At 45.8% G+C, this 26,036-nt stretch overlaps 2 protein-coding genes across 5 annotated transcripts in view; both read left to right on the top strand.

Moving 5' to 3' along the window:
• The window catches only part of palm2akap2 (palm2 and akap2 fusion), a 190,301-nt gene extending 187,817 nt beyond the window's left edge, over nt 1-2,484 (top strand). For all 4 annotated transcript variants that reach the window (XM_045692695.1, XM_045692696.1, XM_045692697.1 and 1 more), the window contains one exon: nt 253-2,484. In XM_045692695.1, the coding sequence (XP_045548651.1) occupies nt 253-2,478 (2,226 nt within the window). In that variant the 3' untranslated portion in view covers nt 2,479-2,484. The remainder of the gene's footprint in view (nt 1-252) is intronic.
• Nucleotides 2,484-20,682, top strand: LOC106568580 (A-kinase anchor protein 2-like). Its single transcript, XM_014139026.2, has 4 exons — nt 2,484-3,035; nt 8,427-8,620; nt 10,854-10,892; nt 19,609-20,682. The coding sequence occupies exons 1-4, from the start codon at nt 2,804-2,806 to the stop codon at nt 19,747-19,749; spliced, it is 606 nt and encodes a 201-aa protein (XP_013994501.2). The 5' UTR covers nt 2,484-2,803; the 3' UTR covers nt 19,750-20,682.
• Nucleotides 20,683-26,036: the final 5,354 nt, after the last annotated feature.

The following is a 26,036-nucleotide window of genomic DNA, read 5'->3' as shown; positions in this document are numbered from 1 at the left end:
TAGGGCTCTGGTCTAAAGTAGTGCACTATATAGGGAATAGGGTTCCATAGGACTCTGGTCTAAAGTAGTGCACTATATAGGGAGTAGGGTTCCATAGGGCTCTGGTCTAAAGTAGTGCACTACATAGGGAATAGGGTTCCATACGTATAACTCTGGTCAAATGTAGTGCACTACATAGGGAATAGGGTACCTGCATTGACGCGACAGACTAATAGTAATCTAACACCAAAATGTTCTTTCTTTGTCTTCCAGAAATCAGAGGATGCCAGTGATGATCTGAAGAGAGACAGAACAGAGAGAAAGAGCGTCAGTTTTCTTGACTCTGTCAGTGTGATCTCAACGGGCGGAGGAGACAGCAGTACCACCACCAGCATCATGGAGGTGGAGGCCCACCCTGATACCTGCTACACCAGCCAAGGGCTCAACAGCCTGGGCAAAAAACACCAGACCCAACCCCTGGACACAGAGGTGGCCCAGGAGATAGCCTACCTGGATGAGGTGTTGGAGGCAAACTGCTGCGACCCAGAGGTTGATACCATGCCATTGCCCTCTAACGGGACAGCGAAACCTGAGAGAGACCCCAGGGAGGTCAGTATTGACGGAACTGGTCCGTCCGTCCACGTCTCCAACACAGACACACAATCCCCACAGACCAATCATGAGATCATAGTAGAAGGCATTAAGCAAACCACCTTCATAGACCACCAGGAAGTCAATAACACCAGCAACTCCAAACCCGACGGCCACTCTGGCCCAATTGGAGAGCATGAGAACTACAGGAACCAGGGAGGAGAGACAACACCCCCCACTGTGATGACCATCAAGAAGGAGGCACGTTTCGAGCTGCGGGCATTCCAGGAGGAGAAGAAGCCTTCCAAGCTGTTCGACCCGTGTGAGAAGGAGGTGCGCGTGAAGAAGGTGCGTCCGTCAGAGGAGGTGGCAGAGCTGGAGAGGGAACGGCTGGAGCTGATCCGAGGCCAGGCCGTGAAGAAGAACCCTGGCATGGGCACAAAATGGTGGAACCCTCCTCAGGAGAAAAGCCTGGAGGAGGAGCTGGAGCCAGACAAACTTGAGTCACACAGGAAGTACGAGGAGAGGAAGCAGCAGCGGAGGTCAGAGATCACCTGGGGGTCGTCCCAGACGTACGCCCAGTACTCCCTGACCTTTGAGCCCGGCTTTGACCCTGAGTCCAACCGGGACCCGGCAGAGGTTCTCCAGAGCACCAAGGAGGACATCGTTGTGGAGCAGATAGACTTCTCCGCCGCCAGGAAGCAGTTCCTCCAGATAGAACACGCCAGGCAGCAGCAGGCCGAGAGGTCACAGGTCACAGCCCCGAAGAGAGGCGTAGCACCTCAGCTCTACTCGGCCAAGCCCTTCTCCAGAGCGCCAGACAGCGTCACCCATGTGGATAGATCCTCCAGCTCCGCCAGTAGTTGCCTGGGCTCGCCACTAGAGGCCAACGACGTCACCACCACCACAACTACAGTCAGGACAGAGGGGATCTACTGCAGCCAGGGAGAGGCCCAGTCCCCCACTACTACTTTGGGACAGGGAGAGCCCAGGAACAGTGGCCCCAAGGAGGCCTCGATGGACAACAGAGAAGGCGATGGAGACTTCACCTGTGCCCGGGCCGTCATGACCATCCTGAAAGATGAGGGAGACTCTGAGCTGTGTTCCTCATCCCTGTCCCTGCAGCATCGTTCCTCCTCCCAATCCTTCCACTCCCCCAGCACCTCCCTGTCCTGCCACCCAGAGGAGTGTGACTCCGGGCTGGACGAGCTCTCCCTGCGTTCCCAGGATACTACTGTTCTGGAGACCCTGTCCAACGACTTCAGCATGGACAACATCTCCGACAGCGATGCGTCCAATGAGACCATGTCGGCCTACCTGGGGGAGACGTCTCTGGGGGAGTACTCCTTCCCCTCCACCCCCCAGGCCACCACGCCCGTCAATGGCAAGATGGAGGAAGGCACCCTCAGGTCCCCCGGGGAGCGGCGCCTTGGTCGGGGTCCGTCGGAGGAAGAGCTGGAGTACCATGCAGAGCTCCTGGTGCAGACTGCCATCCAGCATGCCCTTATGAACCAGTCACAGCAGGGCGAAGAGTGGCAGGGGATCCCCCGTGCCGCCCCACAGTCCTTCCCCTACCCGCTCCCAGAGAGGCACCTAGACTTAGACGTCCTGCCGCCATCTTCTGGGATGCTCTCACCTCCACCCCTAGAGCACCAGTCACCCACACCCCTAGACCACCCTCCAGCACTCCTAGATCTCCACTCACCTCCATCCCCCCAACTCCGCTCACCCCCAAGCTCACTGCAGCAGTGGCCAACACCTCACCAGTCCCTCCAGTCACCCCCACCCCAGTACCAATCAAGTCCATCACAAACCCCCCAGCAGCAGTCACCACCAGCTCACTTCCAGTTAAGTCCAACCCAACATCAGTCTCCTCCCCCCAGCAGCAGTCCCCCCAGCCCAGAGTGAGAAACCTACCTACGCCCCCCCTCCCCGGAGGTCCTCTTCCGGAGGTCCTAAAATCCTCGTCCAGTCCGCCCTTAGTCGCTCACTGGCCCTAAACCCAGACCCCGTCCCAGTCCGCACCCCCGTCCACATCCCTCCTCGCCCTGTAGAGCCCTACCAGCCTCCAGAGCTGTCGCCGACCCCCAGCGAGAAGGACCAGTTCAGTTACTTCTCTAAGTACTCCGAGGCGGCCGAGCTCCGCAGCACCGCAGAAGCCACCAGAACCCAGGAGACGGAGCAGAGCACTGGGCCGTTCAAGCTGCGCTCCCGGAAGCAGAGGACCCTGTCCATGATTGAGGAGGAGATCCGCGCGGCGCAGGAGAGAGAAGAAGATCTGAAGAAGCAGCGGCAGAGCCTGGGAGCGGTTCGATCCGGACCGGGCCCCAGAACAAACCAGACAGGGAGGCCCAAAACAATGCCTATCAACTCCGCGGACAAGCAGAAGACCAACAGCCTACCCGCCAAACTAAGCCTCTCAGGCAGCCTGCCGCCAACAAAACTCACCAGCAAGACGGCACCAGGTGAGCTAACTGACAACAACTCTTGCTACGGTTAGGACCCTATAGGGACAAGGTCAAAAGTAGTGCACTATGTATGAAATAGGGTGCCATTGAAGACGCATGCCCTGTTTAAAAAACACTTGTTCATCGGTAATTATGTGGTAGTAGAGAGGTGGCCTGTCAGTTATGAAACCACTATAGTCCTATGTTATTGTAATGTTCACCACTATAGTTAATGTCCTATGTTATAGTTATGAAACCACTATAGTCCTATGTTAGTTATGAAACCACTATAGTCCTATGTTAGTTATGAAACCACTACAGTCCCATGTTATTGTAATGTTCACCATGATAGAGTTAATGTCCTATGTTATAGTTATGAAACCATTATATGTGGTTGTACATTTATGTACTGTAGATGTCAATATAACAGGGTATTTTTTTATTTTATTTTATTTCACCTTTATTTAACCAGGTAGGCTAGTTGAGAACAAGTTCTCATTCACAATTGTGACCAAGATAAAGCAAAGCAGTGCGACACAAAACAACAACACAGAGTAACACATGGAATAAACAAATGTACAGTCAATAATACAGTAGAAAAAGTCTATATTCAGTGTGTGCAAATGAGGTAGGATTAGGGAGGTAAGGCAATAAATAGGCCATAGTGGTGAAATAATGACAATACAGCAATTAAACACTGGAGTGATAGATGTGCAGAAGATGAATGTGTGAGTAGAGATACTGGGGTGCAAAGGAGCAAAATAAATAACAGTATGGGGATGAGGTAGTTGGATGGGCTATTTACAGATGGGCTATGTACAGCTGCAGTGATCTGTGATCTGTAAATACTGTATACCTCAATATAACAGGGTATATACTGTATACCTCAATATAACAGGGTATATACTGTATATTATACTGACATATACAGTACATGGCCTATTATATTGTCATTATTAAGGTTGTGAAAAAAGTACCCAGATGTCATACTTGAGTAAAAGTAAAGATACCTTAATAGAAAATAACTCAAGTAAAAGTTAAAACCCAGTAAAAATATTACTTGAGTAAAAGTATAAAAGTATTTGGTTTTAAATATACTTAAGTATCAAAAGTCAATGTAATTGCTCAAATATACTTAACTATCAAAAGTAAAAGTAAAATTATAAATAATTTCAAATTCCTTATATTAAGCAGACGGCACCATTACCTTGATTTTTTAATTTAAGGATAGCCAGGGGAACACATTCAGACATCATTTACAAATGAAGCATGTGTGTTTATTGAGTCCACCAGATCAGAGGCAGTAGGGGTGACCAGGGATGTTCTCTGTTTAGTGAGTCCTCCAGATCAGAGGCAGTAGGGACGACCAGGGATGTTCTCTGTTTAGTGAGTCCTCCAGATCAGAGGCAGTAGGGACGACCAGGGATGTTCTCTGTTTAGTGAGTCCTCCAGATCAGAGGCAGTAGGGATGACCAGGGATGTTCTCTGTTTAGTGAGTCCGCCAGATCAGAGGCAGTAGGGGTGACCAGGGATGTTCTCTGTTTAGTGAGTCCTCCAGATCAGAGGCAGTAGGGATGACCAGGGATGTTCTCTGTTTAGTGAGTCCACCAGATCAGAGGCAGTAGGGATGACCAGGGATGTTCTCTGTTTAGTGAGTCCTCCAGATCAGAGGCAGTAGGGATGACCAGGGATGTTCTCTGTTTAGTGAGTCCGCCAGATCAGAGGCAGTAGGGATGGCCAGGGATGTTCTCTGTTTAGTGAGTCCTCCAGATCAGAGGCAGTAGGGATGGCCAGGGATGTTCTCTGTTTAGTGAGTCCTCCAGATCAGAGGCAGTAGGGATGGCCAGGGATGTTCTCTGTTTAGTGAGTCCGCCAGATCAGAGGCAGTAGGGGTGACCAGGGATGTTCTCTGTTTAGTGAGTCCTCCAGATCAGAGGCAGTAGGGGTGACCAGGGATGACCAGGGATGTTCTCTGTTTAGTGAGTCCTCCAGATCAGAGGCAGTAGGGATGACCAGGGATGTTCTCTGTTTAGTGAGTCCTCCAGATCAGAGGGAGTAGGGATGACCAGGGATGTTCTCTGTTTAGTGAGTCCTCCAGATCAGAGGCAGTAGGGATGACCAGGGATGTTCTCTGTTTAGTGAGTCCTCCAGATCAGAGGCAGTAGGGATGACCAGGGATGTTCTCTGTTTAGTGAGTCCTCCAGATCAGAGGCAGTAGGGGTGACCAGGGATGTTCTCTGTTTAGTGAGTCCGCCAGATCAGAGGCAGTAGGGGTGACCAGGGATGTTCTCTGTTTAGTGAGTCCTCCAGATCAGAGGCAGTAGGGATGACCAGGGATGTTCTCTGTTTAGTGAGTCCTCCAGATCAGAGGCAGTAGGGACGATCATGGATGTTCTCTGTTTAGTGAGTCCTCCAGATCAGAGGCAGTAGGGATGACCAGGGATGTTCTCTGTTTAGTGAGTCCTCCAGATCAGAGGCAGTAGGGATGACCAGGGATGTTCTCTGTTTAGTGAGTCCTCCAGATCAGAGGCAGTAGGGGTGACCAGGGATGTTCTCTGTTTAGTGAGTCCGCCAGATCAGAGGCAGTAGGGGTGACCAGGGATGTTCTCTGTTTAGTGAGTCCTCCAGATCAGAGGCAGTAGGGATGGCCAGGGATGTTCTCTGTTTAGTGAGTCCTCCAGATCAGAGGCAGTAGGGATGGCCAGGGATGTTCTCTGTTTAGTGAGTCCTCCAGATCAGAGGCAGTAGGGATGACCAGGGATGTTCTCTGTTTAGTGAGTCCGCCAGATCAGAGGCAGTAGGGGTGACCAGGGATGTTCTCTGTTTAGTGAGTCCTCCAGATCAGAGGCAGTAGGGGTGACCAGGGATGTTCTCTGTTTAGTGAGTCCTCCAGATCAGAGGCAGTAGAGATGACCAGGGATGTTCTCTGTTTAGTGAGTCCTCCAGATCAGAGGCAGTAGGGATGACCAGGGATGTTCTCTGTTTAGTGAGTCCACCAGATCAGAGGCAGTAGGGATGACCAGGGATGTTCTCTGTTTAGTGAGTCCACCAGATCAGAGGCAGTAGGGATGACCAGGGATGTTCTCCTGTTTAGTGAGTCCTCCAGATCAGAGGCAGTAGGGATGACCAGGGATGTTCTCTGTTTAGTGAGTCCTCCAGATCAGAGGCAGTAGGGATGACCAGGGATGTTCTCTGTTTAGTGAGTCCTCCAGATCAGAGGCAGTAGGGATGACCAGGGATGTTCTCTGTTTAGTGAGTCCTCCAGATCAGAGGGAGTAGGGATGACCAGGGATGTTCTCTGTTTAGTGAGTCCTCCAGATCAGAGGCAGTAGGGATGACCAGGGATGTTCTCTGTTTAGTGAGTTCTCCAGATCAGAGGCAGTAGGGATGACCAGGGATGTTCTCTGTTTAGTGAGTCCTCCAGATCAGAGGCAGTAGGGGTGACCAGGGATGTTCTCTGTTTAGTGAGTCCGCCAGATCAGAGGCAGTAGGGGTGACCAGGGATGTTCTCTGTTTAGTGAGTCCTCCAGATCAGAGGCAGTAGGGATGACCAGGGATGTTCTCTGTTTAGTGAGTCCTCCAGATCAGAGGCAGTAGGGATGACCATGGATGTTCTCTGTTTAGTGAGTCCTCCAGATCAGAGGCAGTAGGGATGACCAGGGATGTTCTCTGTTTAGTGAGTCCTCCAGATCAGAGGCAGTAGGGATGACCAGGGATGTTCTCTGTTTAGTGAGTCCTCCAGATCAGAGGCAGTAGGGGTGACCAGGGATGTTCTCTGTTTAGTGAGTCCGCCAGATCAGAGGCAGTAGGGGTGACCAGGGATGTTCTCTGTTTAGTGAGTCCTCCAGATCAGAGGCAGTAGGGATGACCAGGGATGTTCTCTGTTTAGTGAGTCCTCCAGATCAGAGGCAGTAGGGATGACCAGGGATGTTCTCTGTTTAGTGAGTCCTCCAGATCAGAGGCAGTAAGGATGACCAGGGATGTTCTCTGTTTAGTGAGTCCACCAGATCAGAGGCAGTAGGGATGACCAGGGATGTTCTCTGTTTAGTGAGTCCTCCAGATCAGAGGCAGTAAGGATGACCAGGGATGTTCTCTGTTTAGTGAGTCCACCAGATCAGAGGCAGTAGAGATGACCAGGGATGTTCTCTGTTTAGTGAGTCCTCCAGATCAGAGGCAGTAGGGATGACCAGGGATGTTCTCTGTTTAGTGAGTCCACCAGATCAGAGACAGTAGGGATGACCAGGGATGTTCTCTGTTTAGTGAGTCCACCAGATCAGAGGCAGTAGGGATGACCAGGGATGTTCTCCTGTTTAGTGAGTCCTCCAGATCAGAGGCAGTAGGGATGACCAGGGATGTTCTCTGTTTAGTGAGTCCACCAGATCAGAGACAGTAGGGATGACCAGGGATGTTCTCTGTTTAGTGAGTCCACCAGATCAGAGGCAGTAGGGATGACCAGGGATGTTCTCTGTTTAGTGAGTCCTCCAGATCAGAGGCAGTAGGGATGACCAGGGATGTTCTCTGTTTAGTGAGTCCTCCAGATCAGAGGCAGTAGGGATGACCAGGGATGTTCTCTGTTTAGTGAGTTCTCCAGATCAGAGGCAGTAGGGATGACCAGGGATGTTCTCTGTTTAGTGAGTCCACCAGATCAGAGGCAGTAGAGATGACCAGGGATGTTCTCTGTTTAGTGAGTCCTCCAGATCAGAGGCAGTAGGGATGACCAGGGATGCTCTCTGTTTAGTGAGTCCTCCAGATCAGAGGCAGTAGGGACGACCAGGGATGTTCTCTGTTTAGTGAGTCCTCCAGATCAGAGGCAGTAGGGATGACCAGGGATGTTCTCTGTTTAGTGAGTCCTCCAGATCAGAGGCAGTAGGGATGACCAGGGATGTTCTCTGTTTAGTGAGTCCTCCAGATCAGAGGCAGTAGGGATGACCAGGGATGTTCTCTGTTTAGTGAGTCCTCCAGATCAGAGGCAGTAGGGACGACCAGGGATGTTCTCTGTTTAGTGAGTCCTCCAGATCAGAGGCAGTAGGGACGACCAGGGATGTTCTCTGTTTAGTGAGTCCACCAGATCAGAGGCAGTAGGGATGACCAGGGATGTTCTCTGTTTAGTGAGTCCTCCAGATCAGAGGCAGTAGGGATGACCAGGGATGTTCTGTTGATCAGTGCGTGAATTTGACTATTTTCCTGTCCTGCTAAACATTCTAAATGTAACAAGTACTTTTGGGTGTCAAGGAGAATGTATGGAGTAAAGAAGTAAAATGAAAAAGTAGTCAAAAATATAAATAGTGAAGTAAAGTAGTACTTTACAGTATTTTTACTTAAGTATTTTACACCGGTGTATTATTGACAAAAGAAATTGTATTAGCATGTTCTTTTACAATGTTGATTCCAACCCTTTTTTGTCTGCAGGTAAGATAGAGAAGATTCGTCCTGTGCCTCCTGCTTCCCCATCCTCGTTTGAGGGTCCTCTGCCCTCGCCCCTCTCGGACCTGGGCAGTGATGACTCCGGGGGCAGCGGTCGCCCCAAAAACTTCATGCAGACCCTGATGGAGGACTATGAGACTCACAAAGTGAAGCGCCGGGAGAAAGTAGAGGACAACAGCGTGAGTAATAGTAGTAGTAGTAGTAGTACTATCGATGTTTTCACCTGGTGCTCATTGATCTGTCTTTCTCAGGGTTTAGTAGTGACCTACAGTAGCCTGGGTACATGACTTGTTTGTGCTATCCTTCCACTCGTTATCTTATGCTTAGTATAGTACAGTTGCATTCTGTTGCGTTTGATTGTGAGGTTTTAAGTAATACCACAAGGCTTTCGCTTCTCCCTGACAGTAATTGCGTCTCGAATGACATTCGGTTCCTTATATAGTGTACAAGCTTATTGGCTCTGGTCAAAAGTAGTGCAGTAAATAGGGAATAAGGTAGATTTGGGATGAATGATTTATATATATACACTAGATGGCACATAGTGGGTGCAGTGTTGGAGCAACTGTGCCTCCATCTTGGTATTCCCCCCACCGTTGATTTAAAAAAAAAAAAGATATTTAAAAAGATATAGAAATGCTTTTATTAATGTCTACATTGTTTATTCTATTACAGACACCTTAATGCATACTTTTAAATAATTATGTCAGTTAAACATGCTAATTAAATATATCTACTTTTTTTTTTAAATAAAAATGTTCCTTAAAGTATAATTTCTAGAGATTTCCTATGTCCTCACTACATCAACAAAAATACTTAAATATATGTAATTTTGTCCTTGAAACATTTAATTGAAATACTGTAGACTTCCATTAATTCCTATGGAGGACTGCGCCTAATGGGGAGTGGCAATATGGCCGACCAGTGGCTTCAAACATTCTCAATGGCCAATACGTAGCATTTTTTAGCAATCTAGGGTTCATATACATCCCGTCTGTCTCTGTTGGTAGTTGGTAGAGCTTGGTGCTTACAACGACAGGGTTGTGGGTTTGATTCCCACGGGGGACCAGTACGGGGGAAAAAGGTATGAAAATGTAAGTTGCTCTGGATAAGAGCGTCTGCTAAATGTTTAAAAAATCTATTTTGTTGGGGGGGGGGACGCAGACATCCGCTCCTCACTGAGTCACTAGCAGCGAAGGTCATTTTCTCTTCCTGTCACATGATCTCTGTGTTGTGACACTCCAGATCATCACAGGGGCTTTCCTGTGAAAAGGAAGTGAATTGACACAAAAAGAAAAAGGAACTGTTTGCAGTGTAATCAGCGTTAGAGTCACGTGAATGTAGTGGATTTCCCCCTTAATATAATGACATATTGACTTAATATGATTATACATAGAATTCATTTTTACAAAAAACTCTAAATTGTACTTTCAAAGATTTTGCGGGCTGTCGAGCCTCTTGAATATGGACAGCTGCTAGTGAATTTGTAGTAACAACTTACTGTAATTATCATTACACGATAGCTGCTTAGAAGCGGTGTAGAAGCAGTTTTATATCCCTGTGAAAAGGAAATGCTGACTAAGTCCCAAGTGGCACCCTGTTACCTACATAGTGCACTACTTTTCCCCTGAGTCCTATGGGTCCTGATCAAAAGTAGTGCATTACATAGGGAATAGGGTGCCATTTGGGACAGACATTGCATTATCACTGTTGTTATTCTTTACTTCATGTTGTCCCTCTAATATTTATTCTCTATCTGTCTGTCTGTCTCCCCTCTGTCTGCCTCCCCTCTGTCTGCCTCCCCTCTGTCTGCCTCCCCTCTGTCTGTCTCCCCTCTGTCTGCCTCCCCTCTGTCTGCCTCCCCTCTGTCTGTCTCCCCTCTGTCTGCCTCCCCTCTGTCTGCCTCCCCTCTGTCTGCCTCCCCTCTGTCTGCCTCCCCTCTGTCTGCCTCCCCTCTGTCTGCCTCCCCTCTGTCTGCCTCCCCTCTGTCTGCCTCCCCTCTGTCTGTCTCCCCTCTGTCTGCCTCCCCTCTGTCTGCCTCCCCTCTGTCTGCCTCCCCTCTGTCTGTCTCCCCTCTGTCTGCCTCCCCTCTGTCTGCCTCCCCTCTGTCTGTCTCCCCTCTGTCTGCCTCCCCTCTGTCTGTCTCCCCTCTGTCTGCCTCCCCTCTGTCTGTCTCCCCTCTGTCTGTCTCCCCTCTGTCTGCCTCCCCTCTGTCTGCCTCCCCTCTGTCTGTCTCCCCTCTGTCTGTCTCCCCTCTGTCTGTCTCCCCTCTGTCTGCCTCCCCTCTGTCTGTCTCTCTCTCTCTCTCTGTGTCGTCTCGTCCATTCCTTCTCCGTCTATCTCCTCTCCTCTCTGTTCATCTGTTCATCTGTCCGTCTGTCCGTCTGTCCGTCCGCCCGTCCGTCTGTCTGTCAGTACCCCTGTTTGATGCGCTCTAGGAAGGATACTACAGAGGTATCTACCTGTCCAATGCTCTGCTTTCTGCTTACAGGCTTGGTCTCCTGTTTTGTGTGCGTATCACAGGGCTCTGGTCAAAAGTAGTGCACTGAATAGGGAGTCATGCTGTGTTGGTGGCCTTGCATGTTGCTTGTCCTGTTGTCCATTGGGCTTCGCATGACCTCAACCATAGAAATATAGAATAACTAAAATGGCTATATTGACTTGAAATGGGATCACCATTCTAGGGATTCAACTTCTATGACTCCAACACCAACATGTTGGTGAGGCCTAGAGATGCATCAGGACATTACTACATTACTACATTACTACACTACTACATTACTACATTACTACATTACTACAATTACTACATTACTACATTACTACATTACTACATTACTACATTACAATGCGTCAGGACATTACTACATTACTACATTATGATGCATCAGGACATTACTACATTACTACATTACGATGCATCAGGACATTACTACATTACGAGGCCTAGAGATGAAGTCTGGGATGAAAGAGCATTGCATCTATTTTGTGTTGCCTTCTGGTTTCACGGTCCCTAAACGAACCCTATTCAGTAGTGGTCCACTGTGTCCCAAATGAACCCTATTCAGTAGTGGTCCACTGTGTCCCAAACGAACCCTATTCAGTAGTGGTCCACTGTGTCCCAAATGAACCCTATTCAGTAGTGGTCCACTGTGTACCAAACGAACCCTAGTCAGTAGTGGTCCACTGTGTCCCAAATTAACCCTATTCAGTAGTGGTCCACTGTGTACCAAATGAACCCTATTCAGTAGTGGTCCACTGTGTCCCAAATGAACCCTATTCAGTAGTGGTCCACTGTGTACCAAATTAACCCTAGTCAGTAGTGGTCCACTGTGTCCCTAAACGAACCCTATTCAGTAGTGGTCCACTGTGTCCCAAATGAACCCTATTCAGTAGTGGTCCACTGTGTCCCAAATGAACCCTATTCAGTAGTGGTCCACTGTGTACCAAATTAACCCTATTCAGTAGTGGTCCACTGTGTACCAAATTAACCCTATTCAGTAGTGGTCCACTGTGTACCAAATGAACCCTATTCAGTAGTGGTCCACTGTGTCCCAAATGAACCCTATTCAGTAGTGGTCCACTGTGTACCAAATGAACCCTATTCAGTAGTGGTCCACTGTGTCCCAAATGAACCCTATTCAGTAGTGGTCCACTGTGTCCCAAATTAACCCTATTCAGTAGTGGTCCACTGTGTCCCAAATTAACCCTATTCAGTAGTGGTCCACTGTGTACAAAATGAACCCTATTCAGTAGTGGTCCACTGTGTACCAAATTAACCCTATTCAGTAGTGGTCCACTGTGTACCAAATGAACCCTATTCAGTAGTGGTCCACTGTGTCCCAAATGAACCCTATTCAGTAGTGGTCCACTGTGTACCAAATGAACCCTATTCAGTAGTGGTCCACTGTGTCCCAAATGAACCCTATTCAGTAGTGGTCCACTGTGTCCCAAATGAACCCTATTCAGTAGTGGTCCACTGTGTCCCAAATGAACCCTATTCAGTAGTGGTCCACTGTGTACCAAATGAACCCTATTCAGTAGTGGTCCACTGTGTCCCAAATGAACCCTATTCAGTAGTGGTCCACTGTGTCCCAAATTAACCCTATTCAGTAGTGGTCCACTGTGTCCCAAATTAACCCTATTCAGTAGTGGTCCACTGTGTACAAAATGAACCCTATTCAGTAGTGGTCCACTGTGTACCAAATTAACCCTATTCAGTAGTGGTCCACTGTGTACCAAATGAACCCTATTCAGTAGTGGTCCACTGTGTCCCAAATGAACCCTATTCAGTAGTGGTCCACTGTGTACCAAATGAACCCTATTCAGTAGTGGTCCACTGTGTCCCAAATGAACCCTATTCAGTAGTGGTCCACTGTGTCCCAAATTAACCCTATTCAGTAGTGGTCCACTGTGTCCCAAATTAACCCTATTCAGTAGTGGTCCACTGTGTACCAAATGAACCCTATTCAGTAGTGGTCCACTGTGTCCCAAATGAACCCTATTCAGTAGTGGTCCACTGTGTCCCAAATTAACCCTATTCAGTAGCAGTGTGTGGGTAAAATCATCGGGGAAGCCAAGCCAGAAAACAAAAAGCCATATTACAATCTATGCATTGTGATAATTGTGTTGTTTGCTCTATAACCTGTTAGTTCATATGCCTTGACAGAGTGATATATAGACCTAAAGGCCGAGACAATAAGACACAGTGGCAGAATAAATTCAACCACACCTTTGTTTCATTACAAAACCAGAGAGCAACATCTGTCCGGTGAAGTCCACAAAGCATACTGCATGTAACAAACAGTTACATGATCTACAGCAAGGGTCAAGAAAGTTCATGTTTTCGACATTTCCAGACCACTAAACAACTTTTGATTTAGAAACACAGAGAGTTACCTCATGACGCAAAGGAAACAGGAGCTGCCTCTACTTTTCCAGCACCATTTCAACATCATCAAAACACTTCTGTTTACTCTAATACAGTGACAACTAGAAGATTCCATAAAATAATTTAGGTCAATCAACTAAATAGTAGTCAGCTAAATATCGTGTGTGGAAGTAGAAAAACATGTCGACTCACCCTACTTGTTGAGAAACACCAATGCCATCCTTTTTCATGTTGCCTAAACGGTCCATGACTCTGTCATACAGTACCCGCTGTTAGTTTTTGTTGTCCCTGGCTACCTGGGTAAAATGCTTTGCTCGCTAGCCTAACTTCCATTCATGGGCAACGTTAGCTAGTTAACATTAGCCTTCTACATCTAGCTACATATTGAACTAACATCCTCTCAGGTCAGGGGCACAACAATGTATGAATTAATGGTTGGATCAGAATCACCGTTATAATCATTGGTCAGTATGGAGAATTAAGTAAAACCACAAGTCCAGATCCCCATCTCCATGCATGGATCATTTAGGAAAGGGCCAGTTTTAGTTAGCTAGCTAGCCACTGGAGGACAACAACACAACGATATGCAACAATTCAAGTTTTTCCTGTCAACGACGTTTGTCTTGATGTGATGTGATTGGTTTGAAGCCAAATCCAAACTGGCTTCCCTTGACATTTTTTAAATATTTTTTTTTGGTGTGCCAGGACCAATCACAGTTGAGCTCACTTAGTTTAGCGCAACGCTGATTGGCTATTATTTTTATTAATAATATTTTTTAATTAAGCGAAGCCAAATGCTCGCTGGCTTCCCTTGCATTCAACGCTACAGGCGGCGACAATATCATAATCTATTTGTCCAGACAGCATCAGATAAATGGGCTACACTTCATTTACTACAGACACTGAAACAGAGGGTTTTGCTCCCTTGAATGCTTTCGCCGGTGAGATAAAATCAGCCACTTGCAAATTGAAGGAAATTTATAAAAAACACAGAAAGACAAAAGATACATTATTTTTGTATGTTTTTGTATTTTATTTAATTTTTCTTGGTAAATATTTTGGGGGAAGCTTGGCATCCATGAATACACGCCACTGACAATGTTCCCTATTTGGTGCACTACAATATAGTGCACTACTTTTGTTGTGCACTAAGTAGGGAATAGGGTGCCATTTGGTATCGAACCAGTGTGTGTGTGTGTGTGTGTGTGCTTACTCACTCACTCTACCCTGCACTCAGACATGTTGTTCAAACGCAATGGCTCCTTCCTTGTACCTCTGACCCACCGCAGCACCAAGACAACATAATCCCCCTCGCTGCCTCTCTCACTCTCCCACCTATAGGACTGCCTATAGTAACCCTGCTAGCCTGCTAGTTAAATAAAGGTTAAATAAAAAATAAAATCAATATTAAAATGTAGCCTAGTGGTTAAGAGCATTAGGCCAGTAACCGTAAGGTCGCTGGTTTGAATCCCCGAGCTGGCAAGGTGGAACGTTCTGCCCCTTGAGCAAGGTAGTTAACCCCCCCCCCCCCCCCCCAAAAAAACAACAACTGCTTCCTGTACCGTGGATGTTTATTAAGGCAGCCCTCTGCAACTCTCTGATTCAGAGGAGTTATGCCCGTTTCCTTTCACTACCCGTCCTGCAGTGTGTCTTGATGCCCCGGGTAACCTGTTGTTGTGGTGGTGTGCATGCATGTCAGCCTGTGTATAGTTCCCATGCTCGGTGTAAAGTTTATACAGGGTTTACTGTGGTTATATGGCGGCTGTGAGTAAAAGATAGGTAGAACTATAAACAATACCCTATATACCGTAATACCAATGGAATATAGCAACTAGAACTTAAATTCAATTGAATATAACTTTTAATTTCATTTCATTGGGTAAAAAAAAAACTATACAACAAGATGTGCAATGGATGCCCAGAGGATAACACTAAATTATTACTAAATTATAACACTGCATCTCCTGGTTCTCTATAGAGTTAGTAGACCTGAAGGTTCTCTACAGCCTTAGTAGACCTGAAGGTTCTCTATAGCGTTAGTAGACCTGAAGGTTCTCTATAGCGTTAGTAGACCTGAAGGTTCTCTATAGAGTTAGTAGACCTGAAGGTTCTCTATAGCGTTAGTAGACCTGAAGGTTCTCTATAGAGTTAGTAGACCTGAAGGTTCTCTACAGCGTTAGTAGACCTGAAGGTTCTCTATAGCGTTAGTAGACCTGAAGGTTCTCTATAGCCTTAGTAGACCTGAAGGTTCTCTATAGCGTTAGTAGACCTGAAGGTTCTCTACAGCGTTAGTAGACCTGAAGGTTCTCTATAGCCTTAGTAGACCTGAAGGTTCTCTATAGCCTTAGTAGACCTGAAGGTTCTCTATAGCGTTAGTAGACCTGAAGGTTCTCTACAGCGTTAGTAGACCTGAAGGTTCTCTACAGCGTTAGTAGACCTGAAGGTTCTCTACAGCGTTAGTAGACCTGAAGGTTCTCTACAGCGTTAGTAGACCTGAAGGTTCTCTACAGCGTTAGTAGACCTGAAGGTTCTCTACAGCGTTAGTAGACCTGAAGGTTCTCTACAGCGTTAGTAGACCTGAAGGTTCTCTACAGCGTTAGTAGACCTGAAGGTTCTCTACAGCGTTAGTAGACCTGAAGGTTCTCTACAGCCTTAGTAGACCTGAAGGTTCTCTACAGCGTTAGTAGACCTGAAGGTTCTCTATAGCGTTAGTAGACCTGAAGGTTCTCTACAGCGTTAGTAGACCTGAAGGTTCTCTACAGCGTTAGTAGACCTGAAGGTTCTCTATAGCGTTAGTAGACCTGAAGGTTCTCTATAGCGTTAGTAGACCTGAAGGTTCTCTACAGCGTTAGTAGACCTGAAGGTTCTCTACAGCGTTAGTAGACCTGAAGGTTCTCTACAGCGTTAGTAGACCTGAAGGTTCTCTACAGCCTTAGTAGACCTGAAGGTTCTCTACAGCCTTAGTAGACCTGAAGGTTCTCTACAGCGTTAGTAGACCTGAAGGTTCTCTATAGAGTTAGTAGACCTGAAGGTTCTCTACAGCGTTAGTAGACCTGAAGGTTCTCTACAGCGTTAGTAGACCTGAAGGTTCTCTATAGAGTTAGTAGACCTGAAGGTTCTCTACAGCGTTAGTAGACCTGAAGGTTCTCTATAGCGTTAGTAGACCTGAAGGTTCTCTACAGCGTTAGTAGACCTGAAGGTTCTCTACAGCGTTAGTAGACCTGAAGGTTCTCTATAGCGTTAGTAGACCTGAAGGTTCTCTACAGCGTTAGTAGACCTGAAGGTTCTCTACAGCGTTAGTAGACCTGAAGGTTCTCTACAGCGTTAGTAGACCTGAAGGTTCTCTACAGCGTTAGTAGACCTGAAGGTTCTCTACAGCGTTAGTAGACCTGAAGATTCTCTATAGCGTTAGTAGACCTGAAGGTTCTCTACAGCGTTAGTAGACCTGAAGGTTCTCTACAGCGTTAGTAGACCTGAAGGTTCTCTACAGCGTTAGTAGACCTGAAGGTTCTCTACAGCGTTAGTAGACCTGAAGGTTCTCTACAGCGTTAGTAGACCTGAAGGTTCTCTATAGCGTTAGTAGACCTGAAGGTTCTCTACAGCGTTAGTAGACCTGAAGGTTCTCTACAGCGTTAGTAGACCTGAAGGTTCTCTACAGCGTTAGTAGACCTGAAGGTTCTCTATAGCGTTAGTAGACCTGAAGGTTCTCTATAGAGTTAGTAGACCTGAAGGTTCTCTACAGCGTTAGTAGACCTGAAGGTTCTCTACAGCGTTAGTAGACCTGAAGGTTCTCTATAGCGTTAGTAGACCTGAAGGTTCTCTACAGCGTTAGTAGACCTGAAGGTTCTCTACAGCGTTAGTAGACCTGAAGGTTCTCTACAGCGTTAGTAGACCTGAAGGATCTCTACAGCGTTAGTAGACCTGAAGGTTCTCTACAGCGTTAGTAGACCTGAAGGTTCTCTACAGCGTTAGTAGACCTGAAGGTTCTCTATAGAGTTAGTAGACCTGAAGGTTCTCTACAGCGTTAGTAGACCTGAAGGTTCTCTACAGCGTTAGTAGACCTGAAGGTTCTCTACAGCGTTAGTAGACCTGAAGGTTCTCTACAGCGTTAGTAGACCTGAAGGTTCTCTACAGCGTTAGTAGACCTGAAGGTTCTCTATAGAGTTAGTAGACCTGAAGGTTCTCTACAGCGTTAGTAGACCTGAAGGTTCTCTACAGCGTTAGTAGACCTGAAGGTTCTCTACAGCGTTAGTAGACCTGAAGGTTCTCTACAGCGTTAGTAGACCTGAAGGTTCTCTACAGCGTTAGTAGACCTGAAGGTTCTCTACAGCGTTAGTAGACCTGAAGGTTCTCTACAGCGTTAGTAGACCTGAAGGTTCTCTACAGCGTTAGTAGACCTGAAGGTTCTCTACAGCCTTAGTAGACCTGAAGGTTCTCTACAGCGTTAGTAGACCTGAAGGTTCTCTACAGCGTTAGTAGACCTGAAGGTTCTCTACAGCGTTAGTAGACCTGAAGGTTCTCTATAGAGTTAGTAGACCTGAAGGTTCTCTACAGCGTTAGTAGACCTGAAGGTTCTCTACAGCGTTAGTAGACCTGAAGGTTCTCTACAGCGTTAGTAGACCTGAAGGTTCTCTATAGAGTTAGTAGACCTGAAGGTTCTCTACAGCGTTAGTAGACCTGAAGGTTCTCTACAGCGTTAGTAGACCTGAAGGTTCTCTACAGCCTTAGTAGACCTGAAGGTTCTCTACAGCGTTAGTAGACCTGAAGGTTCTCTACAGCGTTAGTAGACCTGAAGGTTCTCTACAGCCTTAGTAGACCTGAAGGTTCTCTACAGCGTTAGTAGACCTGAAGGTTCTCTACAGCGTTAGTAGACCTGAAGGTTCTCTACAGTGTTAGTAGACCTGAAGGTTCTCTATAGAGTTAGTAGACCTGAAGGTTCTCTACAGCGTTAGTAGACCTGAAGGTTCTCTACAGCGTTAGTAGACCTGAAGGTTCTCTATAGAGTTAGTAGACCTGAAGGTTCTCTACAGCGTTAGTAGACCTGAAGGTTCTCTACAGCGTTAGTAGACCTGAAGGTTCTCTACAGCGTTAGTAGACCTGAAGGTTCTCTACAGCGTTAGTAGACCTGAAGGTTCTCTACAGCGTTAGTAGACCTGAAGGTTCTCTACAGCGTTAGTAGACCTGAAGGTTCTCTACAGCGTTAGTAGACCTGAAGGTTCTCTACAGCGTTAGTAGACCTGAAGGTTCTCTACAGCGTTAGTAGACCTGAAGGTTCTCTACAGCGTTAGTAGACCTGAAGGTTCTCTACAGCGTTAGTAGACCTGAAGGTTCTCTACAGCCTTAGTAGACCTGAAGGTTCTCTACAGCGTTAGTAGACCTGAAGGTTCTCTACAGCGTTAGTAGACCTGAAGGTTCTCTACAGCGTTAGTAGACCTGAAGGTTCTCTACAGCGTTAGTAGACCTGAAGGTTCTCTACAGCGTTAGTAGACCTGAAGGTTCTCTACAGCGTTAGTAGACCTGAAGGTTCTCTACAGCGTTAGTAGACCTGAAGGTTCTCTACAGCGTTAGTAGACCTGAAGGTTCTCTACAGCGTTAGTAGACCTGAAGGTTCTCTACAGCGTTAGTAGACCTGAAGGTTCTCTACAGCGTTAGTAGACCTGAAGGTTCTCTACAGCGTTAGTAGACCTGAAGGTTCTCTACAGCGTTAGTAGACCTGAAGGTTCTCTACAGCGTTAGTAGACCTGAAGGTTCTCTACAGCGTTAGTAGACCTGAAGGTTCTCTACAGCGTTAGTAGACCTGAAGGTTCTCTACAGCGTTAGTAGACCTGAAGGTTCTCTACAGCGTTAGTAGACCTGAAGGTTCTCTACAGCGTTAGTAGACCTGAAGGTTCTCTACAGCGTTAGTAGACCTGAAGGTTCTCTACAGCGTTAGTAGACCTGAAGGTTCTCTACAGCGTTAGTAGACCTGAAGGTTCTCTACAGCGTTAGTAGACCTGAAGGTTCTCTACAGCGTTAGTAGACCTGAAGGTTCTCTACAGCGTTAGTAGACCTGAAGGTTCTCTACAGCGTTAGTAGACCTGAAGGTTCTCTACAGCGTTAGTAGACCTGAAGGTTCTCTACAGCGTTAGTAGACCTGAAGGTTCTCTACAGCGTTAGTAGACCTGAAGGTTCTCTACAGCGTTAGTAGACCTGAAGGTTCTCTACAGCGTTAGTAGACCTGAAGGCCGTGTTTGTTCTGCCTGTTTGACTGACTTGTTGTTCTGTTTTCTGGGTTACCAGGTGCTGGAGGCTACCCGCGTCACACGCAGGAAAAGCAACATGGCGCTGAGGTGGGAGGCGGGGCTTTACGCTAATGAGGATGGAGAGGAGGAAGAAGAGGAGGAAGAAGAAGAGGAAGAAGAGGAGGAGGAAGAGGAGTAGACAGTCTTCCCTTGTGTTCTGTGACTATCAGGAATGTAGGGATAGAGGGATAGAGAGATGAAGGGATGGAGAGAGGAGGAGACAGCAAGACAACCACCAAGTATTTATTTTACTAAGTATTTTGATCACATGACCTGTCACGTGACCTACTGGATGGACCAACCAGGAAGTAACATCCATCCCCACACTGGAATACAGAGAGACTCATGGGATACGGCTGGTTGAGTATTGGTTCAACACAGAGACATACACTCTCAGAAGAAAAAATATGCTATGTAGAACCAAAAATGGTTCTTCAGCTGTCCCTGTGGGAGAAACCTTTGAAGAACCCTTTTGGTTTCAGGTAGAACATTTTCAGTTCCATGTAGAACCATTTTCAGTTCCATGTAGAACCATTTTCAGTTCCATGTAGAACCTTTTTCAGTTCCATGTAGAACCATTTTCAGTTCCATGTAGAACCTTTTTCAGTTCCATGTAGAACCCTTTTCACAGAGGGCTCTACATGGAACCCAAAAGGGTTCTACATGGAACTGAAAAAGGTTCAACATGGAACTGAAAAAGAGTTCTTCCAAGGGTTCTTCCACAGGGACGGCCAATGAACCTTTTTTGAACCCTTGCCCCCCCGCCCCCAGAGTGTGTACGCTTGTCAAGTGATCCTATTCTATTATCTCAGTGGTGTGAGGAAGGATGTCAGACTCTGTGGAATCACTGGAATCCAGACTTCGTCCCAAATGGCACCTTTTTCCTATCGTGCAATATGGGCCCTGTTCAAAGTCGTGCACTACATAGGGACTAGTGGTCATTGTCACCCTCGTGACTATATGTAACCTTCTATATTACCAGTATTCCTCAGTAAGACAAGTGTTTAAATATATATTATCACTCTAGATCTGCTTTAAATGAGTTCCGTATTTATAAAGTAATGAAATAAGTCCTCTCCTCTTCCATTCCTAACATTTTACGATGGAACTTGAAACACACAGATACAGTATATGAGTTATCTAAAGAGCGGATAGGAGTTCATTTAAACTGAAGAGCATGTTTAGATTGAAAGCATTGGTCACTCGGGAGGAAGGAAGGAAGGAAGGAAGGAAGGAAGGAAGGAAGGAAGGAAGGAAGGAAGGAAGGAAGGAAGGAAGGAAGGAAGGAAGGAAGGAAGGAAGGAAGGAAGGAAGAAAGGAAGGAAGGAAGGAAGGAAGGATGGATGGAAGGAAGGAAGGAAGGAAGGAAGGAAGGAAGGAAGGAAGGAAGGAAGGAAGGAAGGAAGGAAGGAAGGAAGGAAGGAAGGAAGAAAGAAAGAAAGGAAGGAAGGAAGGAAGGAAGGAAGGAAGGAAGAAAGGAAGGAAGGAAGGAAGGAAGGAAGGAAGGAAGGAAGGAAGGAAGGAAGGAAGGAAGGAAGGAAGGAAGGAAGGAAGGGAAATGGAGAAAGCTATCTGTAGGTCATTTCTCAATGATTAATAATCACTTAATTGATCAGTTTGATCAATAAAGGAAGAGTTCATGTGTTTATAGATGGTTGGGATTATCAGGGAGTTGATGAGTGAATGTCCTACTAATCAATCAAGGAGATGAATGAGTTGAACATGAACATGCTCGTAGTCATAGATGTGCCTATTAACAATTATCGTTGTCATTTCAAAACAAACTATGCGATATGTCCCAAATGGCACCCTATTCCCTACATAGAGCCTATGGGCCCTGGTGAAAAGTAGTGCACTCTATATATATATATATATATATATGGCATAGGGTACCATTTGGGATGCATGCATTGTAATGCAACATAAGTGGCGTAGAAATATAACTATTATGGAGACAGTCAAAATGGCCGCCAGTCCACCCATGATGACATAATTCAAATTCTATGGATGTGAGACGATATACATGTCTGTGAGTTTGTGTTTTTTGGACTGTACAAGACAATATCATCATCCAACTGGTTTCAAAACAGTCTGTATTATTAAGTATTTGAATGTCAGATATTTAAAAAAAAAAAATAATAATAATAATAATAATTGTAACCCACTGATAATTTCTGTTGTACCTATTATCGGCATTGCTTGTTAAATTTCAGCTCTTCTCTGATGTAAGCAGTCTTTACTTGTGACATAATGACATAGGATTGATGTGGATGTGATGTATGGAAAAATCTGCCTCGGGAAGAGATGTTCTGATGTTTGACTCTTGATCTTGGTAGCAGAGGGGAGAAATTGGTGAGATTTGTTACCCAGTTAGATTGGGTCAAGGACCACACATTTCAAAACACCACAGTCTATTGCAGTCAAAATGATAGTTTGCATGAAAATATAATATTTTTGAAATCCAGTTATTATATCTTTAAAGGGGGCATATTTTTCAATACCAATAGGCACAGCTCTACAGTTCATTCAGAAAGTATTCAGACCCCTTCACTTCTTCCACATTTTGTTACGTTACAGCCTTATTCTAAAATGGATTAAAATAGTTTTTTTCCCCTCATCAATCTACACACAATACCCCATAACGACAAAGCAAAAACAGGTTTTGAAATTTTTGCTCTTTGAAATAATACATTTACATAAGTATTCAGGCCCTTTACTCAGTACTTTGTTGAAGCACCTTGGCAGCAATCACAGCCTCTAGTCTTCTTGGGTATGACGCTACAAGCTTGGGTCACCTGTATTTGGTTTCTCCCCGTTCTTCTCTGCAGATCCTCTCAAGCTCTGTCAGGTTGGATGGGGAGCATCACTGCACAGCTATTTCTCTCCTGAGATGTTCGATCGGGTTCAAGTCCAGGATCTGGCTGGGACACTCAAGGACATTCAGAGACTTGTCCCGAAGCCACTCCTGTGTTGTCTTGGCTGTGTGCTTAGGGTCGTTGTCCTGTTGGAAGGTGAACCTTTGCCCCAGTCTGAGGTCCTGAGTGCTCTGGAGCAGGTTTTCATCAAGGATCTCTCTTTACTTTGCTCCGTTCATCTTTCCCTCGATCCTGACTAGTCTCCCAGTCCCTGCAGTTGAAAAACATCCCCACAGCATGATGCTGCCACCAACATGCTTCACGGTAGGGATGGTGCCAGGTTTCCTCCAGACGTGACGCTTGGCATTCAGGCCAAAGAGTTCAATCTTGGTTTCATCAGACCAGAGAATCTTGTTTCTCATGGTCTGAGAGTCTTTAGGTGCCTTTCGGCAAACTCCAAGCGGTGTCATGTGCCTTTTACTGAGGAGTGGCTTCCGTCTGGCCACTCTATCATAAAGGCCTGATTGGTCCCATGTGGCTCAGTTGGTAGAGCATGGTGTTTGCAACACCAGGGTTGTGGGTTCGTTTCCCACGGGGGGCCAGTACGGAGAAAAAAAAATATGAAATGTATGCACTCACTACTACTGTACGTCGGTCTGGATAAGAGCGTCTGCTAAATGACTAAAATGTAAATGTAAAATTGGTGGAGTGCTGCAGAGATGGTTGTCCTTCTGGAAGGTTCTCCCATCTCCACAGAGGAACTCTGGAGCTCTGTCAGACTGACCATCAGGTTCTTGGTCACCTCCCTGACCAAGGACCTTCTCCCCCGTTTGCTCAGTTTGGCCAGGCGGCCAGCTCTAGGAAGAGTCTTGGTGGTTCCAAACTTCTACCATTTAAGAATGATGGAGACCACTGTGTTCTAGGGGACCTTCAATGCTGCAGAAATGTTTTGGTACCCTTCCCCAAATCTGTGCCTCGACACAATCCTGTCTCAGAGCTCTACGGACAATTCCTTCGACCTCATGGCTTGGTTTTTGCTCTGACATGCACTGTCAACTGTGGGACCTTATATAGACAGATGTGTAGCTTTCCAAATAATGTCCAATCAATTTAATTTACCACAGATGGACTCCAATCAAGTTGTAGAAACAGGATGCAACTGAGCTCAATTTCAAGTCTCATAGCAAACGGTCTGAATACTTACAGTTGAAGTCGGAAGTTTACATACACCTTAGCCAAATACATTTAAACTCAGTTTTTCACAATTCCTGACATTTAATCCAAGTAAAAATTCCCTGTCTTGGGCCAGTTAGGATCACCACTATATTTTAAGAATGTGAAATGTCAGAATAATAATAGAGAGAATTATTTATTTCAGCTTTTATTTCTTTCATCACATTCCCAGTGGGTCAAAAGTGTACATTAACTCAACTACTATTTGGTAGCATTTAAATTGTGTAACTTGGGTCAAACATTTCGGGTAGCCTTCCACAAGCTTCCCACAATAAGTTGGGTGAATGTTGGCCCATTCCTCCTGACAGAGCTGGTGTAACTGAGTCAGGTTTGTAGGCCTCCTTGCTCGCACAAGCTTTTTCAGTTCTGCCCACAAATTTTCTGTTTTGCACTTTTCACAACAAAATACGTTCATCTCTAGGAGACAGAACGCATCTCCTTCCTGAGCGGTATGATGGCTGCGTGGTCCCATGGTGTTTATACTTGCGTACTATTGTTTGTACAGATGAACGTGGTACCTTCAGGCACTTGGAAATTGCTCCCAAGAATGAACCAGACTTGTGGAGGTCAACAATTATTTTTCTGAGGTCTTGGCTGATTTCTTTTGATTTTCCCATGATGTCAAGCAAAGAGGCACTGAGTTTGAAGGTAGGCCTTGAAATACATCCACAGGTACACCTCCAATTGACTCAAATGATGTCAATTAGCCTATCAGAAGCTTCTAAAGCCATGACATCATTTTCTGGAATTTTCCAAGCTGTTTAAAGGCACAGTCAACTTAGTGAATGTAAACTTCTGACCCAGTGGAATTGTGATACAGTGAATTATAAGTGAAATAATCTGTCTGTAAACAATTGTTGTAAAAATGACTTGTGTCGTGCACAAAGTAGATGTCCTAACCGACTTGCCAAAACTATAGTTTGTTAACAAGAAATTTGGGGAGTGGTTGAAAAACGAGTTTTAATGACTCCAACCTAAGTGAATGTAAACTTACTACTTTAACTGTATGTAAATAAGGTATTTCTGTTTATTTTTTTTATTTTTAATACATTAGTAAACATTTCCAAAAACCTGTTTTTGCTTTTTTTGTCATTATGGGGTATTGTGTGTAGATTGCTGAAGATTTTTATTGATTTAATCAATTTTTTTTTTATTTTTTTTTTTGTATAAGGCTGTAAACGTGACAAAATGTGGAAAAAGTCCAAGGGGTCTGAATCGTTTCCGAAGACGCTGCATGTGCAGTCAGAACAAGACAGGAGTATTACCTTCTCTTAATGGACTAAACAGCAACAACAACAGGGGAAGTTAACTATTCATTTGACACTAAAACCAGAAGATGATAAAACAATGGACCAGCTGAGAACAGCAACATCTTTTTACTACAACGCCAAAAAAAGAGCCTGTTTTTCCTGAATGAGGACTCTCAGAAACTGAGAACTAAGGAAGTAGGTTGTGGGCCGTGCCCTCTGACCCCAAAGACCATTCTGGGCATGCTCTGAGTCTGTTCATTTCCCTGGAAAAAAAAAAATACCACAGACTGCAACTCAAATGGCACCCTATTCCCTATATATTGCATTACGCTTGGACATGGTCATAAGCTCTGGTTAAAAGTAGTGTACTATATAGGGAATAGGGTGCCATTTGAGATTCAAGCCACCCTCAAGAACCTTGCAAATGGTTTCTTGTAATGTTTGTTTTTAATGATGCATATAATATATCAAAAAGTATTTAATGGACAATTGTGTCCTTTTATATGAGTTCAAGAAGTTTGATTTAGTTTCTGCTTTAGACTGACGACACAGAGAGGTGTGTTTCTGCTTTAGACTGACGACACAGAGAGGTGTGTTTCTGCTGTAGACTGACGACACAGAGAGGTGTGTTTCCGCTTTAGACTGACGACACAGAGAGGTGTGTTTCCGCTTTAGACTGACGACACAGAGAGGTGTGTTTCTGCTTTAGACTGACGACACAGAGAGGTGCGTTTCTGCTTTAGACTGACGACACAGAGAGGTGCGTTTCTGCTTTAGACTGACGACACAGAGAGGTGCGTTTCTGCTTTAGACTGACGACACAGAGAGGTGTGTTTCTGCTTTAGACTGACGACACAGAGAGGTGTGTTTCTGCTTTAGACTGACGACACAGAGAAGTGTGTTTCTGCTTTAGACTGACGACACAGAGAGGTGTGTTTCTGCTTTAGACTGACGACACAGAGAGGTGTGTTTCTGCTTTAGACTGACGACACAGAGAGGTGTGTTTCTGCTTTAGACTGACGACACAGAGAGGTGTGTTTCTGCTGTAGACTGACGACACAGAGAGGTGTGTTTCTGCTTTAGACTGA

This window comes from Salmo salar, chromosome ssa13, assembly GCF_905237065.1.
Source record: "Salmo salar chromosome ssa13, Ssal_v3.1, whole genome shotgun sequence".
NCBI lineage: Eukaryota > Metazoa > Chordata > Actinopteri > Salmoniformes > Salmonidae > Salmo > Salmo salar.
This window is presented reverse-complemented; position numbering and strand designations above follow the sequence as displayed.

Bases quoted from the DNA above. Each gene is read 5' to 3' on its own strand.
- LOC106568580 (XM_014139026.2), top strand. From the start codon at position 2,804: ATGATTGAGGAGGAGATCCGCGCGGCGCAGGAGAGAGAAGAAGATCTG. The intron at 3,036-8,426 runs GTGAGCTAACTG...TTTTGTCTGCAG, and splicing joins CACCAGCAAGACGGCACCAG to GTAAGATAGAGAAGATTCGT. The intron at 10,893-19,608 runs GTATCTACCTGT...CTGGGTTACCAG, and splicing joins CTAGGAAGGATACTACAGAG to GTGCTGGAGGCTACCCGCGT.